Source organism: Meleagris gallopavo, chromosome 1 (assembly GCF_000146605.3).
Source record: "Meleagris gallopavo isolate NT-WF06-2002-E0010 breed Aviagen turkey brand Nicholas breeding stock chromosome 1, Turkey_5.1, whole genome shotgun sequence".
Taxonomy (NCBI): Eukaryota; Metazoa; Chordata; class Aves; order Galliformes; family Phasianidae; genus Meleagris; species Meleagris gallopavo.
In genome coordinates, this window is record NC_015011.2 from 166,698,534 (window position 1) to 166,715,428 (window position 16,895).

General features: G+C 38.5%; 1 protein-coding gene across 3 annotated transcripts in view; it reads left to right on the forward strand.

Moving 5' to 3' along the window:
- GLRA2 (glycine receptor alpha 2) overlaps positions 1 to 16,895 on the forward strand; it is a 126,312-nt gene that overhangs the window by 8,001 nt on the left and 101,416 nt on the right. For 2 of the 3 annotated variants that reach the window (XM_010728889.3, XM_010728892.2), the window contains exon 3: positions 13,466 to 13,533. In XM_010728889.3, the coding sequence (XP_010727191.1) occupies positions 13,466 to 13,533 (68 nt within the window). Of the gene's footprint in view, positions 1 to 13,465; positions 13,534 to 13,629; positions 13,698 to 16,895 lie in introns of all 3 variants that reach the window. The other variant, XM_010728890.3, reaches the window with a different exon arrangement.

A 16,895-nucleotide genomic window follows, 5' to 3' on the forward strand; every position in this document is an offset into this window, starting at 1 on the left:
TGATTTTATTTTGTATTGAGTTCAATTCTTTGATTTCAGTGCATTCTTTCCCACTGAGTCATCATTTGCTAAAAAATGCTCTGAATTTTATGGAGCTGCACGGAGATTTTCAGAACCAGTGCCTGTCAGTGTTACCCTCAACAGTGGGTGACGTAACACAGTTTGAATTAAGTTGCTCACAAGATGCTGCTTCTGAACTTGGAGAAGTCTTGTCAGAGGGACACAGTTTGGGCGTGTAGTGGCTGTCGCTGTAGAAGATTAGTCTGTGATCACAGCATTGTAAGGTCATTTTCATGCCGAGTCGGTGGGTTTACATCTGAATAATAAACACATGGACTAAGTCATTTACTGAAAACTAGCCTGACAACTGCTACAGGAAATGGCTAATGCACTTTAATACGACAACTCCTTGGCACCAAGGGTCAGTTTTTGCCATGTATTCAAGCCCACTGCTTGCATATTTGGCCCCTGAGTAGATCAGTAATGAACTGCTTAAAAAGGCATGAATAGAAATTACTGAATGACACATAGAGGTGAAATGAAGGAGATCAGACTTAATACGTAGGAGCAACTTCTATGTGCGGGCTAAGAGGCACTGTCTGCAGATGTGTACTTTAATCTAGACTTGACACTTAGCAATAAATACCTGTTGAAAAATAACTGATAAATGTGTTTAAAAGTTGAATAGTATATGTGACGTGGACACGGAGCTGATGTGTTTCATTCTCCAGTGGTTAACAACCCTCCCAATGTCAGACTTCAGTCAGGAACAACGACTGCCCGTGATGTTAGATGCAGTCAGTACCCTACATGGGGCTGTTTTCCATATAGAGTTTGAGGCTCAAGAGAGGATATTTTCTCCAGTAGGTGCTGAGATCCCATTCAAGCAAGACAGCATGTAGAAAGAAACTGGTGCACATCTTAGGTACAGTATGCACAGAAGATTCATTGTTGGAGGAAAGAAGCTACATGATCAGTGTTTTTGGAAGTGGCTAGGCCATTATACTTGCTAAACATAGATTTCTTGAAATGTGAACATATCCATTATTAGGGAGGTATTCCTCTGATTTGCTTTTATCCTTGAAATAGGCATCTCACTGCAGAAGTATATGCTACGTGAAGTTACCTTATACACATTATATTGTCTGGTTTTCTTGTTTGTTTGTTTGCTTTTGTTGTTGGGTTTTGTTTTGTACTTTGTTAGTTGGTTTGTTTTATTTTTCTTTGATTATGTGGCTAGGAAATTGATGTCCTGCTTCTGCCTTGCCTAGATGTACATGTTCTTAGGCAATTTCACTGCAATTATGCAAGGAACCTTTACACTGTGCTTTAAAATTGATGGTAAAGAGGGCTATGGAACATGTCCTTCCCACCATCCCTCTTTAATTTTAGTTTCTTACACAGAACATCAGCAGGTTAGGGGAACTTCATGCCCAGTTACGTCATGTCTAGCCTTCTAGGCAGGTGGGGCCAGACAGCTAGCTCAGGTGAACTCCCTGACTACCTACACTACTTATCTGCTTTTTCATTCCACAGATCTCTGAGTTTCCTCCAACCAGCTCCCTACAAAGCAACTCAGAAAGGCTTTGAGCTTGTGGAAGTGTAAATACAATTGCTATTTGGCTTCATCTGTCCCTGGTCATCTTTTATAATTATAAAGTTAGCCACAATAATCCATGTCATGTTGGTGTGTTGCTTTTATTCAGAACCAGTGGTTTAATTAAGATATATCAATGCATTTGGCTCTTGTCATGGAATATTGGTCTGCTGCTGCATGAAATGCCAAGGGAACTTACAAAGAACAAATGCCAAAGCAGATCCAAAGTCTTTTGATATTAAAGCAGGAGACTCTATTGTTCTGACCATGTTCTAATTTAACTGTATTATTTCCATTATATTCGTTGTCATGTTTAGATTTAAATATTTTATACAGTCAAAGCCAGTGCCCTGGGGTCACTCATTAAGTGTCTTGTTATGTTTTGCCTGTCTTAGGAAACATGCAATTTATATACAGAATATATGAAAACATGTACACTTTGTTTTCTATAAGGATAACATTTATCAACTGAAAACCTATTACATATGGTTACAGAGCAACAAGGAATATGTATACATAAAGCAGAATGTGCTGTTTTATTAGACAGATTCGTTATCTTTTTTTTCCTCCCTCTGGAAATATGAATATAAATCTCTGATTAAGTCATCAGAAAATGTATGTTTGATGCTTCAGCTTCCAAATATGCAATTCACATTCTTTCACAGAAATGAGTGATTTTAAGAGCCCCCTAAATTATGCAGACAGGTTGGCACAGCCTGTAACATCTCTCAAATTAGAGGTGCACAATGTCTGGCATAAATAGTGACCTGCCAATCTCATTAAGACCAAGTCCATGTATAAAATGGGAAATATACAGAAATGCAAAGGCTAAGATTCTTGAAAGCATGAAGATCATCAGGTATTCAGTTAGCATGCTAGCTATTAGCAATCCTCAAGTATTACAAGGGCATGAAGACACACTGATTACTCTTTTTGCCTCAACTACACGTCAATAGCATGAAAGAGTGGAAGCAAAAAGGCTCCTGAGTGTGCTTAGATGTGCCTTGGCTAGACACTACTTTATGCCTTAACCAAATTCAGGCTCTCTGATGAGGCATTCCTCCACCTCCATTGCCCAGCAGAGACCAGGTAACTCCAAACATGCATTATATTCAAGAGGAAAGGGATTCCTCTGAGGGTGAATCTGAGATCACTTTAAATAACACACAAAGATGGAACAGTGGCCATAGAAGGCCCACTTCCTTTAGACAAGTTTTTGTCCAGCTCCCCCTCATCTTAAAAGGTGACCTGATGCAAAGGAGTATAAAGACTCTGAATAGCCCATTTTTCAGCAATGAATTCAAACTTACAGAACCACAGAATGGCCAGGGTTGGAAGAGACCTCAAGGATCACGAATCTCCAACCCCCCTGCCACAGGCAGGGCCATCAACCTCCACATTTAATACTAGATCAGGTAGCCTAGGGCCCCATCCAACGTGGCCTTGAACACCTCCAGGGATGGGACATCCACAACATGGGCAGCCTGTTCCAGCACCTCACCACTCTCTGTAGAGAACTTCCCCCTGACATCCAACCTAAATCTTCCCTCCCTCAACTTAAAACCATTTCCCCTTGTCCTGCTGTTATCTATCCTTTCAAAGAGTTGATTCCCCTCCTGTTTGTAGGCTCCCTTTAGGTACTGAAAGGCTGCAAGCCTTCTTTTCTCCAGGCTGAACAAGCCCAGCTCCCTCAGCCTGTCTTCGTAGGGGAGGTTCTCCAGCACCTGATCATCTATGTGGCACTCCTCTGGACCCTGTCCAACAGCTCTCTGCCATTCTTGTACTGGGGGCTCCAGACCTGGACACAGTACTCCAGATGGGGCCTCACAGAGCAGAGTAGAGAGGGACACTCACCTCCCTGATGGAGCCCAGGATACCATTTGCTTTTCGAGCTGCAAGAGCACACTGCTGGCTCGTCTATCAGGATGTTTTTCATCTATCATGTTGTTTTTCATCTATCAGGACCCCCAGGTTCTTCTCTGCAGGGCTAAAACTTAATTAAGGCAGACAGAAGATACAAGGAAAACAAGGCATTTTTAACCATGAGATGTAGCTGGTTGCTTAAGAGGTCTTTAGTTCTGGTGTAGTGCACAGACGTGAATAATGTAGCCATTGTGTGCTAGAGCCAAGTTATGTTCTTGTTGAAGAAAAGAATGCAAGGATGGGGATTGGGAACCAGTACTTCTTGCATTCATGCTCTTAAGTCCTCTAACTGCTAAGATACAAACTTTCTGAGTACAATCTGTCTATCTTTCTCCACGTATTGTATCCTAAATGCTTTGCTGAATAACAAGATGAGTACAGATTCTACCTTCACCTACTTATTACAAGGGATGCTCCAAAAGTAATAATGCTCCTGCTTTATTATGATGGCCCACAATGCCAGAGGCAGATATTAGTAGTTTAGCAGTAGAGGTTGAACCTTCCTGGCAGTATCCCATTACACGTTGTTGCCATGTGACCAATGGCAACAGAGGGACAATCTAACAGAACGGCATCTGACATAGGAATGTGGATGAAGGATAGGGGTGGAATTGAATTCCTCTAAACACAAAAAATGACACCACTGACATTCATCGACATTTGCTGAATGTTTATGGAGACTAACAAGTAGATGTGAGCACAGTGAGGCAGTGGGTGGTGCGTTTCAGCAAGGGTGAAAGCAACATTGGGTCACCTCTTCTGATGCAGATTTTTCTGAGCATTGCATGCAAGCTCTTGTTCGTCAGTGACTAAAGTGTGTAGCTCATGGTGGTGACTATGTTGAAAAATGGTGTTTTGTTGGTGAGAATTTGCTGTATCAAAAACTGTTATTGTGCTTTTTTTAGCTGTTGTAATTTCTGTGGAAAAAAAATAGGAGGCATCATGTTTGGGGCAACATACTTATTTTAAAAAGTGACCATAGCTGCACTTTAGGATGGAACCCATCCTCTCTGAATATGAAATGGCAGCGAGAGATTTCACTCCCAAGTTCGCAAGTAAATCATAGTCTTGTAGCCCAAGAGGTCTAAGTCTGCATCACTTCAAGCTGACGTGTGCATGGAAGACCCTAGAAAGGATTCTTTCTGCACAGAATTTCTCAGTGTTTTGATATTGGCTGCAAATCTGGTTGTGTTTTGGAGAAAAGACTAAAATTTTCATTTGCTCTTTCTAGGATTTAATGTATTGCAAGGTAATGCTCAGAACTGTGTATGCTAAATGAGGTACTTGAACCTTACTGAGAAAAAGAGGGTCAGATGGTCCTTCAATGCAAATATTGCAGCTGCTTCTACCTGTCACAGGACAAAGATTTTGTTGTCTACAGAAAGAAGTCCTTGGTCCAGAGAAGCACAGCAGTGCTATGATGCTCTTCTCTGAATGCTAGTATCCCTTCCTGGGTGTTTCTTTCTCTCCAACGCCCCAGGATATATGGAAAGCATTGAGCACATCTGAGGCTAGCTGACTTGTCGGCACTTTCCCTTGAAGAGAAGCAAGTGATATTCAATTGATATACTTTTTCTACCCCAGGAACATGTTTATATGTTATCTTCTTTGTAGTTGAGGAAATACAGCTGAGAGAAGGCTATATGCTTTCCTTAAACACTACAGTCCGAAGCAGTATCTCACTCTTTTGAAGAGATGCATGCAAATGGCATGTGTGGGTCTAAACTAGTAACGTATGTAAAAGCTACTTATTTTGCTAGATGTGAATTAAGCCCATTGCTTTTGCATAAACGCATGTGCAAACTCTCCCTTGTACCAAAAAAGCAGATGTGCCACTTCAAATAATAACTTCAGATTGCAGCAATTTTTCTTTGAAGACAGTGATATCCTATCAAATAGGGTAGTCTGAGATTGGCCATTTTAGTTATAGGAACCATCCTAAAAATAAGCACCTGCGAGAATTTTGCAGCTATTTGGCTCCATTCTCCTGAGAATAATTTCACAGTTCTTCGTCTCCATACTCTCGAGAATTATTTTTCTTTTTCTCATAATTCTGATGTGAGTTTTGCGGGGGGTAAAGAACACACTATTGGTTAAAAATAATATTAAATTCTTTCTTTTTTTTTTTTCTTTTTTTCCTTTTTCTGTTGAAGACAAGCTTACTATTCTTATCAAAGTTATAAATAATTAGGGACAAATTCTGTTCAGGCCAACAAGCTCCTGAATGTGGATAAGTCCCATATGGAAAGTTTTGTAGTAGACTCCTAATCAGCAGGACTATTGGTGACAGAAAAAGACTGTATGCCCTGACCCTGCAGAGTTTTGATTGAGCTTAGAGCCTATGTGAAATCCATGTGATGCTCCTCTCAGCAATGCACCTTGCATCAAGGACCTCATAATTTCCTTACAACAAGTGACTTGATACTCACAAAAAGGTAAGCCAGTTAGTTTATAAGATGTTGTTTTGTAGGAGTTCTCATTTCCTCTCCCATTCTTCCAGCCATTTTATATACGGAGAGACTTAATGATGGAAAAATTGGTAGTGAAAGACATCCAAGAAGTATTTTAAGGATATATTACACATAAAAGATGGATTCTTTTTGGTATTCAGGATATGGGAGACCATTTAGCAGACTCCCAGAGGGAGAGGGGATTTGTAAAGGGAGATGATGGGAGACTGAGCTAAATGTACAACAGAACAGCTGATGGATCAGGAGGGAGAAATTAATTTCAGAGTAATATTATGCATAGATTTTACAGAAATGAGCTGAACTATAAGGAGGTCCAAAATGGGTAGTTCCCAACAGCTGAAATGGGTAAAAATAGATAGAAAAATGTTAGTGCTAGATGTGGTGAATATGTTTGTGTCCCTGACCATTAGCAGATTGCCATCAATATCAGCTCCTGACCTTTTCTGTTGTCTCTTGTCCCTATCCCTGAACATTCCCATTTGTCTAAATCCCATTGTTCGTATGTGTCCTATACATCATCTGGTGTATAATTCCCTAGCAGTCATAAATCGATGTCTGGCCAGTTACGGTAGTCACCCAAACTGCTCTTTTTCTTGAACTCCTGCTTATACCTTAAAGGACAGTAAAGTAAGGAACATTATGGAGACATTAAGGGAAAAGATGACAGAATTGGAAATAATGCCCAAAGCTCAAAGGAATAAAAAGAGTTAAAATTTCTGAGGCCTCTCTGTGGCCACAGAGAGAAGTATTGACCAAGCTTTATTTTTGAGACAATACCTACTGACACTCAGCTTCCATCAGTTCCTGTGGTACAAGAATCATAGAAAAGGAACAAAGTAAGAAAATTTCAAGAGAAAGGAATAGAGCATCAATTCTGTTTTGTTGTTGTTGTTCTTTTGTTTTTTAAATAAGTGTTTTGAGATGAGTATGCAGTGCAGAACAAAGCAGTTCATTTTTACTGAAAATAAAAGTCTAGTCTTAGCCAACATAATTTCAGTGTTATTATTAATACCATTTTTTTCATTAAATAGATTTTCCCCCTGCCTTCTCCTTTTGGTGAACATTTTTAATCTTGTGGTTCCATGTGGTCTCTTAGATGAGCTGGCTACATTTAATTTATAAAATATTATTAAAAGTAAGATTACCCAGGAGGAGTTTGGCTGGCCCTATGCTGGAGTGCAGGCTTCATGGCTAGAAATGTAATACCATATTTTATTTAACCACATTAAAATGTGTCCCAGACCTCTGCACATGTTATTCAGTTCACATTCTGATCATCAGCAAAGAGCTCGGCCTTCATTAATGCGTAGCAAGCCGTTTCTCAGAATCGTATGCAATGAGCATCTTTGCTACCTGCTCCCAGTAAGTCTGAGAGCCTTTTCATTTGCTCACTTTGTTGAAGATTATTTGGTGAATTAAAAAAAAAAAGCACAAAACAAGTAAGGCCTGTTTTTTTTCATGTCATAAGAAAAGCTAACAATTCAATTCCACCAAATAGTACTGATTGCCCTCTGGCATTGGAGGGAGAAAGATTTCAGATATAAATGCCTCGTAGTGAGGTGCTCGAAATGGAAAAATATGGGAGAGGAGATCTCAAGCAAAAAATATATTGGTTTGATGAACGTGTGAAAAATTAAAGCATTTATTTGAATACTTTCAAGTTCACATAGCTGCTAAGTAACTTTTAGTATAGCTTCTAGTTACAGTAGGAAATCTTTTGGATTAAAGACTTCTGATTCAGTGGTTATTTGTTTGTTTTGTTTGTTTGTTTTTCTGATGTTTATTTATTTCCACAAGTTCATTTGCTTGAGTAAGGCTTTAGTTTTCGGGCTGGCTGCACTCTGCCACAAGGTATGGCTGAGACTTGTGTAGAAGCATCTCAGCTAGATTTTCAAGTAATTTGCTTGGAGATTCTTTGTGCAGCACAGAGACAATATAGAACTCAGCAGGAGCTGTAATGCCGGTCGATTCCAGCCTGCCATGACTACGCTGCCAGCAGCCCTCAAACAACCTATGTCAGAGCCAGCCCCAGTGCCTTTTTACAGTCATTAGTTATGTGCTCTTTGTAGATTAGCTCATGTTAGCTGGGTAAATCAGGACCATATCAACTGTTTAAAGGAATTTTCATTTCTGAGCTCCTGGTTTGGGGTTTGAAATGAAATAGTGCCTGAAAACTGTTCTTGTACAGTGCCTGTTAGATAAACCTGTGTGGAAATATCTTACTGCACCCCAGAACTGGCAGCAATACATGTTTCTGTTATCATCCTTAGCAGACAGAGGCAAGAATGAATGAACGCATTGTATGAACTATACCATAATGCTAAATGCAGAGCTGAAGAGGTTTTGTAGTGTGAGGTTCACCTTCCTCCTCCAGTGTTCAGTCTGAGGACAGAGGCATTCACTGAATGTGAGGCACACCAATCCAACAATTTTCACAGGCACTTTCAGGCAGACAAAATGCACCTTAGCAGGGATTCTCGTCCCGTGAAGCTCTGATAGGATTTCAACAGCATGACTCCTGTTACATTCAGCAAAATTCCCACAGCTGAAAACTCACACACCACTTCAGAAGTTGATTACTCATTGTTTAACCTCAGGCTGTGTCGATGCATATATAGGTGGCTTTAGTTGTACTTACCCCAGAGACCTTTTCTTTCTCTGACTCATTCTGCAGTCACCTGAATATGACAATCACTGGAGTACTTCGCTTGTAAGTCCCCAGTGGTACACTGCAGAAAAAAGGCTTTCAATTTTGGAATATAATGTGTCCTTTTTATATTCAGGTCATGTTGTAAGATTGCATTTTTGCTTTTTGAAGTTAAAAAAATGAAGAAAGCAGCTTAAATCTTGATTAAAAGTTTGCTTAATGTCATTTTGTTTATTTATATTTGTATGTGTGCCTACAAGTACACTTCTGGAAATAGGCAGAACTAAGAAAATTAGGGGAAAAGCTAACTGTAATGCTCTCCTGCTGGCTGTTCAGTCTCACCTACTTTGTGCAGAGCACTCTACAGATTTCATTGCAATAAATAGAATACTTGAGTAGATTCCTTGGCTACTTGATAGTATTGGGCTCAATGATATCCATGGGAATGAGATTCCTGAGTAGGATTTAGCTAAAATCACTGCAGATTTGGCTCTGTCTCCGTGAGTGCCTTTGTGGCTCTTAGCCTTATTCCGCTGTTCATAAATATATATTGACATCATAGAATATGATTCTGAGTCTCAGATGCAATAGTGAGCACCCAAAACTGCTGCTATGTTCCCACCAGGAGATATGGCATTCTCAGTAATCTTAGTTATTGTATATGACAGATGATCTTTCCGAGTATGTTCGTTTTAGCTTGATGAAGCAGAACAATAATTTCAGCTTTATTTGGCTTTTTTCCCCAGTAAGTTACATCAGTGCAAAGTACCATACAACTACTGTTTTTCAGAGGTTCTGGAGATCTCTGCCCCTGTGAGATTCCCTTTTTATTTTTTATTTCTTTTAATAGGTACAGTTGTCATCAATGGAGAATAAAAGCGATGGAAAAATCGCTATGCTGGATCGTGGAAAATGCTTCTAAAGAACAAGGAATTTTCAGTTTATTGAGCATAGTCACGCTTAGGGAGTTGGAATGATGTAATCCTCAGAAATCCCATAGAAAATTAGTGTCCTGAATGAAAGGCATCACTCCTCAACAGGAAGTGTCACCTGGATTTTCAGGCCTTAGTGTGACTGCATTGTCCCAGCATCATTTATTTTGCTTCCTGTGAGTGACAAATTTCCTTTGTTGCTGAGACACACATGAGATGATGATAAAGGAAAAATGGAGAAAAAAGTCTGTTTTGTCTAAAGGCAGAAAGAAAGGTAAAGGGAGGAGAAGGCTTATGTAGATACATGTAATGAGGACTACCTGTGTTGCGGATCCTGTTTTCTTACCAGTACCTTAAGCAAACTTCTTAAATTAGGAGCTTTTTCTCACCATAGTTTGGGTGATACATTAAGGCATTAAAAAAAAAGTGTACAAACCTCACTGACTCCAGAGTAGTTGCAAGGAGCTCTGTGCCTCGGAGGAAGTTTTCCTTTTTTTTCCCATGGTCCTGCATCCATGGTTCCTCAACACAGGGTTGGCTCAGGTAGCATTTGATAGCACCTCTCGAGCCCTATCCTGCTTGCCTCAGTCAAAGGAGCGAAGAAACTAGAAGAATAAATAATTTACTTCTGCTTAATAACCATGGCAGCTATGGTGACCCAGCAGTAGTTCAGGGATGTGCCTGCAGGGCCGTGAAGAGATGCACTGGCAAGTTCTTGAAGTGGTAATTTGGGTATATATAGTACTGCAGCTGAAAAACCAGAGTCTTCCATGGGAGATAGCTGTGTCAGGTCTCATGAGAATTGTGTTGGATATTGGAGGCTCTTTGGGCCGTTGGAAAAGAAATGGATGCTAATACTTCAAGAACTCGCAACCTAGAATACTAGCTACTACCAAATTCTGCTGCCCTACCCTGCTGTTCTTAGATCTGTGTTATCAGCACTCAGGTCAGTGTGCAAATCCTCATCCTGCCTTCACTCACATTTCATTGCCATCCCTCATTTAAGCCTAGATGAGAAATCCCCACTCCACAGATGAGGGGATGCCCAGTTTTTAATGGGATCACTGTCCTCTCGCTTTGTCCTTTGGTCTTGCTCCTGGATCCCACGTTTGTGCCATTCTGAGGAGCAGAGCCCAGCACCTCCCTATGCTTTTCCTTCTCAGGGAGGGGAGGAGTGAGGTACCTCTCAGCCTCCTCCAGACTGGACAGCCCAGTGCACCTTCAACCCCTCCTCACAAGATCTGACTTCAGCCCTATTACTAGCTCTGTTGCCATCCTCTGAATGCTTCCAAGGACCTTAACATCCTTTTCATGCTGTGGGGAACAGAACTGCACACAATACTCACCAACCCGAAATGTAGCAGGAGCATCACCTCTTTTGACTGGTAGGTTATGCTGCGTTTGATGATTCCCAAAATGCATTTTTCCAAATGCAGTATTTTTTATAATATTCCTACTATAGACATTTTAGCTACATGGTTGAAAGTAATGTGAAGAGAAAAAGGCTGCCAGGTGCAGTCTGGACATAATGTACCAAAACCACAGAGCTGGCTAGATAAGAGAATGTAGAAATGATTAATTGCAGTTAGAATGATCTCCAGTGCAAGAGTTCAAGTGAATCTTTTCACGAGCTTGCCAAATGAAGGAAGCTTTGGAGCCACATGTTATCAAAACTAGAGATTACTAATCAAGAACTGCAGTTAACAGCTGGGCTTGGTTCAGCATTCATCTCTCAACATTTATCACTCAGCATGGGGACTCCCACAGATGTTGAGATGGATTCACCCCCTCACAAGGAAACTCACAAGGAAAGGATTCACTCTTCCTAGTTTCAGATGGGATAGAACGGTTTTATTAGAGTGTCTGATAAGACACTATGTTTTGGTTCTAGGAGAAAACACACCAATGCTTATAGTTGCTGTCAAGCAGAGCTGTACAGAGCCAAGGCCATTTGCAGCAAAAGGCCCAAGGAGCTGAAGGGGAGCAGAATTAGGACAGCTGACTTAAACTAACCAAGGGGATATCCCGTACCATATGGCATCATGCGGATGGAGTTTTGAAGGGGGTGGGAGTTCATCTCTCTTCTGCTAATGGGAAGCTAGCTGGCCATTGTCTGGGGGGTGGTGAGCAATTGCTTGTGCATCACTTATTATATGCATTCATATATATTTATACACATATGCATATTGCATATTGTCACAATTATTTTCCTTTTCCTTCTTTCTATCTTAGTAGATAGTTTTATCACTACCCAGGACTTCTTTGGTTTCTTTCTTCCCAGTTCTCTCCTTGGTCCCAGTCAGAAGGGGGGGAAAAGAGGGAGTGAGTGAATGACTGTCTGGTGCTGGGCCATCTGCTGAATTAAACAGTAACAACTCTCCAGCCAGTTGGTCACAGCTGTGCACCTTTGGTGCAAGAGCTATGAGGCAATATGCCACAGCAAATATAAAGGAGCATTCAGTATACACAGAGCTCCTTGCAAATGTGCATTGAGAACTTCCTATGAGTGGTAAGTGCCTCAAAGTCACAGGAGATATATGACACATTATAATGTCAGGCCTGTTTAAGAAGACAGTTTATCGGAGAGTCCCATTGGCTGCCACAGCAACAGACTCTATGAAGAACCAGGGGGAAGTGAGATGCAGGAAAGTAAATGATATCTTTATTGCTTGTCAGAATATCAAACATCTACTTTTTCATGGATTTGGGTGTTAGCTACTTGTATTTTGATTTCCCTTTATTTCTTTTTTTATTTGGCCTAAGTATTTCAAGAAAAAGGCATTTTCCTCATAATCTAAAAATGATTGGCAGTCTCAGATGTGCTGGAAAGCATCTGGACTGCCTACTTGTTCATTCTAGGTGAAAAAACTATTTGATTATAATTATTTCTTAAATTTTTTAGATATAATACTAACTTTTTTTTTTTAGATTTTAGGCAGTAAAATCAAATTAAATGCATTCTTTACCTTTGAAGAGTTTTAGATTATGTTCACAAACCTTGGCTATACTTCACAGAAGTTTACTGCTTTTATTTTAAATGGACTACTAGATTAGAAAAATACAGTAGAATGAAGTGTGAGTATGTGAAATGATACACTGGAAAAAGCAATGGGGTGTGCCCTTTTTATACAATACTTCGTTAAGATGTTTAATACATACACAATTCCTTCCATGGAATAATAACATCAACTTCCCTAGTAAAAACATCAGTAGAAAAAGAAGAATAAAACTGTTGCAAACTTTGATGCTCAGTTGGTTACCTTTTATTTTCTGCTACAAGTGGCCCATATTTCCTATATACATTTTACTAAACTCATCATTAGAAGACTAAGATAGAATTGGATTCAATCAGTAAATTATATGAAGTGTTGGTTTTTAAGATCATTTGCTAGTACCTTCTGTTTTCATATGCTTATAAATCCCCTACTACACCTTTGATAATTAAAATATATATATGAATGATCAGGAAAAAAAGATTAGTATAGTGATATTTTACTTTTTCAAGTTAACACTGAGATGAAGAGAGTGGGATAGGCATGGACAGTATTTGTAAGTCTGAGAAAACAGGGAGATAGTGGTTGCAATGTTACAGGGAGTGTGTCCTGCACTGATGCTGTAGATTAAGAAACAGCTGCTACACCCGTGCCCTCACACAACATTTCTCCTAAACCCTAGAAGGATGCAGTCCTCTGTATTTATTTAACAACCTCCAGTGAAACCAGTGCAGCTAATTCAGTTGATAATGTTTTTTCTTTTGATAGATGTTTACATGATCTGTTTGGGAAAACTCACTTTCTGCTTATTTTCAGCCACATCTGTACCAGATTGTACGGAGGCTGAGGGATCTGTACTTTTGTTTCAATGTATATTGCAACATTCTTATTGCATTCCACAGGTCCTCCAGTAAACGTTACTTGCAATATTTTTATCAACAGTTTTGGATCAGTCACAGAAACCACAATGGTAAGTGCTATGATGCCATTGGCAAGAGAACAACAATACTTAATATATGTCATGAACACAACCTGTCAATTTTTCTATTTATTGTTCAACTTGCAGGTCCTCCTGTAAATGTTACCTGCAACATATTTATCAACAGCTTTGGTTCAATAGCAGAAACTACAATGGTGAGTGGGACTGGTCATTGAAGCCATCTTGTGAAGGAGTGGGATGTGATGTAGAATAGAGATGCTCTAGATGTGGGGACATTTATTAAGTTCTTAAATTTACTAATTTCAGCTAAATTAAAATATAAGTTTTATAAAATAACTTGATTTATATAAACCTGTTGAACTCAACTATCACATCTTAATATATATCTGTAGTTGCCATAGTCTGTATTGACTGTGATGGCAGTAACTACAGGCATGCCCAAGGCAGTTTTCCCAGATGTTGTTAGCACTGCAACGGCAGAAAAGTTGCTGGAACTCAGCTGTGGGGCTGCTTGCCAAGGGCTCAGTGTTTGAGTGTTTCTACAATCCTTGCTGAATTATCTGCTGCTGCAGACTGGGCTGACAGAGGTACCAGAACTGTCTCATTTAACTTAACTATATCTCTGAATTTAGAAATCACTTTGGTAAATGAAGTAAATGCACAATACAGCTATGAGTAGACTTGATTATTTTCAGGGCCAAAATAATGCTACAAAGCATTGGGATTGCAGATGATCAAAATTCTTATTTTGACTGAATTCAAAGAACACAGTCACCCATAAAATAAGTACCAAAGTCAAAAATTCATTTTAATATTTAAAAAGTTAAATAGTTAGAATTATCATTTCAATATGAGATAAGATTTTTAAAAATTGCTGAAGTTCGGGATTAAAGAAATAATAAGGAAAAGAATGGTGATGATGATTGTTGTCTAATTTTCTTCTTTTTTAGTATGAAATCTAAAAAAGTTAAACTCTCATTTTCTTTAATACTTGCTCAGAAAATCAAATCTGAGTGCATGTAAGAGTGGTTACTTATTCAAGCATACATGTACCTGACTAATGAGGTTAATACTATGAATATGAATGAATATTTTTGTGGTTTTCATATAACATGATAAAGATATAGTAATTACCAGGTGTGTGTGTATGTGCGTTAAATCCATTCTCTAAAAGACCTTGCAACAGATCCCAGTTTTACTTTATATTCTTAAAGTTTCCTCTTCCATAAAATAATCTAAAAAGAGACTTCCCACCTTCACTGAAATTTTGCATGAATTATGCACATTGCCTCAGGGCACAGTGTTCAGCTATGGACACTTCTGTAACAATTGCAATGTTTTTTCACTACCCTGTTTTGTGACTATTCCTACACACAGTGTCCAGGTCTTCCTCTTTTTTTTTTCTTTTTTTTTTTTCCTTTTAAAGCCAGAGTCAATAAACGTAGAACTGCAGGACCAAGTTCCTGTTAAAGAAAAATAAACTTGTTAACTACTTAAGTTACAGCAAAGAGCTGTTTTCTATTATAAAATAAGATAAATATTGGCTTGAAATAATTGCCTTCTGAAGGAAGAAAAGATATTTTGTCTAATTTAGGCATTTTATTTAACATTAAAATACTATATTCACATATAATTGAAAATTGAAAAAAATCTACAGCAGTTACTTAATGTTTTCTAGAGGAAAAAAGGCAAGTAGTTGCTTTCTTAAATAGTGTAGGAAAGATTCTTCTGTAAATGACACAGCTATAAAATATGTAGTTAAAAAGTAAACAGAGAACAAGGTTTTAGAATATGTATCCATAATCTTTTAAAAACAACTTAGAACTAAAACCAAGTTAAGTTTTATATGAAAACTCCCTTAATCTTTATTTAAAATAATTATCAACAGATAACATTTTGAAAACTTTGCTTTCCTTTATTTAAGAGTTTGAAAAGACAGATATGAATGTAGACTTTTTTAATCCAGCTGTGTCTATTGATCTTAAGATGTAGAGACATTAGCATAGCTTTAAGTAGCAAAAAATCCTGCACGTCACTGGCTTTACAAGATGGCATTCAATGAAAATATTTGCACGACCTAATGCTGATTGCATTAATTAGACTCCTTCATTGCTTTGATTAAATCCCCTCATTGCATTTTACCGTCTATCAAATATGTTAATGTGCACCTTTTCAATGTTCATTAACACATTCTGCTGAAAACAGCTAAACATTCAAGTTGATAAAAACAAAGACTGTTGGCTTTCTTATTTTGCTTTGTTCATGATGCCAGAAAGTGTGGAAAAAGTTCTCTTAGATGCTGTTCGGTGGTTTGATATTCACTTTCTTAATGCTGTAACTTTTTTAGAGTCAAAGTGACTAGTTTTAGGATGTTTAAAAACTGGTCTGAGAGGCAGACATCAATTGCTGTTCCAACTTTGTTTTTCTGAAATAAATACAATAGTGGTAAAAATGTTGGCATCCCTTGTGATAAACAATGAGTTCTGTTTGACCTCTAGGATTCCTTTTTCCCTATAAAATGCACTTGATCATTTTGATTAATAAATAAAAAATAATTTTAAACCCTGGACTGTAAGTCAAAAAGAGACATTCCTGCCTTGGGGAACAGGGATGCTTAGTGAAACTGCGTATATATACTGAAGGGACGTTGTCAAGATATAACTTTGAAGAGCTGCAATAGCTCACTGGAAACCTTGTGAAATGAAAAAAACCTTGTTTAGAGAGGCTTTCAGCAGGAGGAACGTGGCAAACAGGATTACAGTCCCAAACCTACTAAATTCAATCAGTTCTCAATAATGTTAGCAGGAGTATCTTCTGTTTTCTTATTAGGATAGACACCAGGAGTACATTTATCCCTGTGTGAATAGCTAGCACAACTCACGCATTTGCTTCTAAAAGTTAAAACCTATTAACAGAGAAAAGAAAAAGAGTTGTGTGCTGACTCTCTTCAAAAAGGTTATCCACTGTCTTCATGAGTTTGGCTCCCAAAGATTTACAGAAACAAAGTGCCAAAGTGTGAGACTCTCTGCGCTATTATGTACATGAGGGACAGTATCATGATTTATTTTGATTTGTTCCAAAAGCAAGTTTCTTCCACATTAAAATGATGTATATTATACCAAACTAAAATATTAAAAAGGCCAGACCAGAATCAAGATGGAACTGTTGGAAATTTTCTTTATTGATCCACTTGTCATCATTTAAACTCCAATTTGCAAAGAAAGGGGAAAAAAAAAAAAAAGACATTCCTGTGTAACTTCACAGAATAAAGTGATTGTGCCAGTAAGCTTTATATCTAAGTTTAGAAGCATTCATAAACACAGTATTCAGCAGAAAATTCACTGTTGTTGAATATCACAGATGAGTAATCTACATCAGGCTGGGCAAAGTCC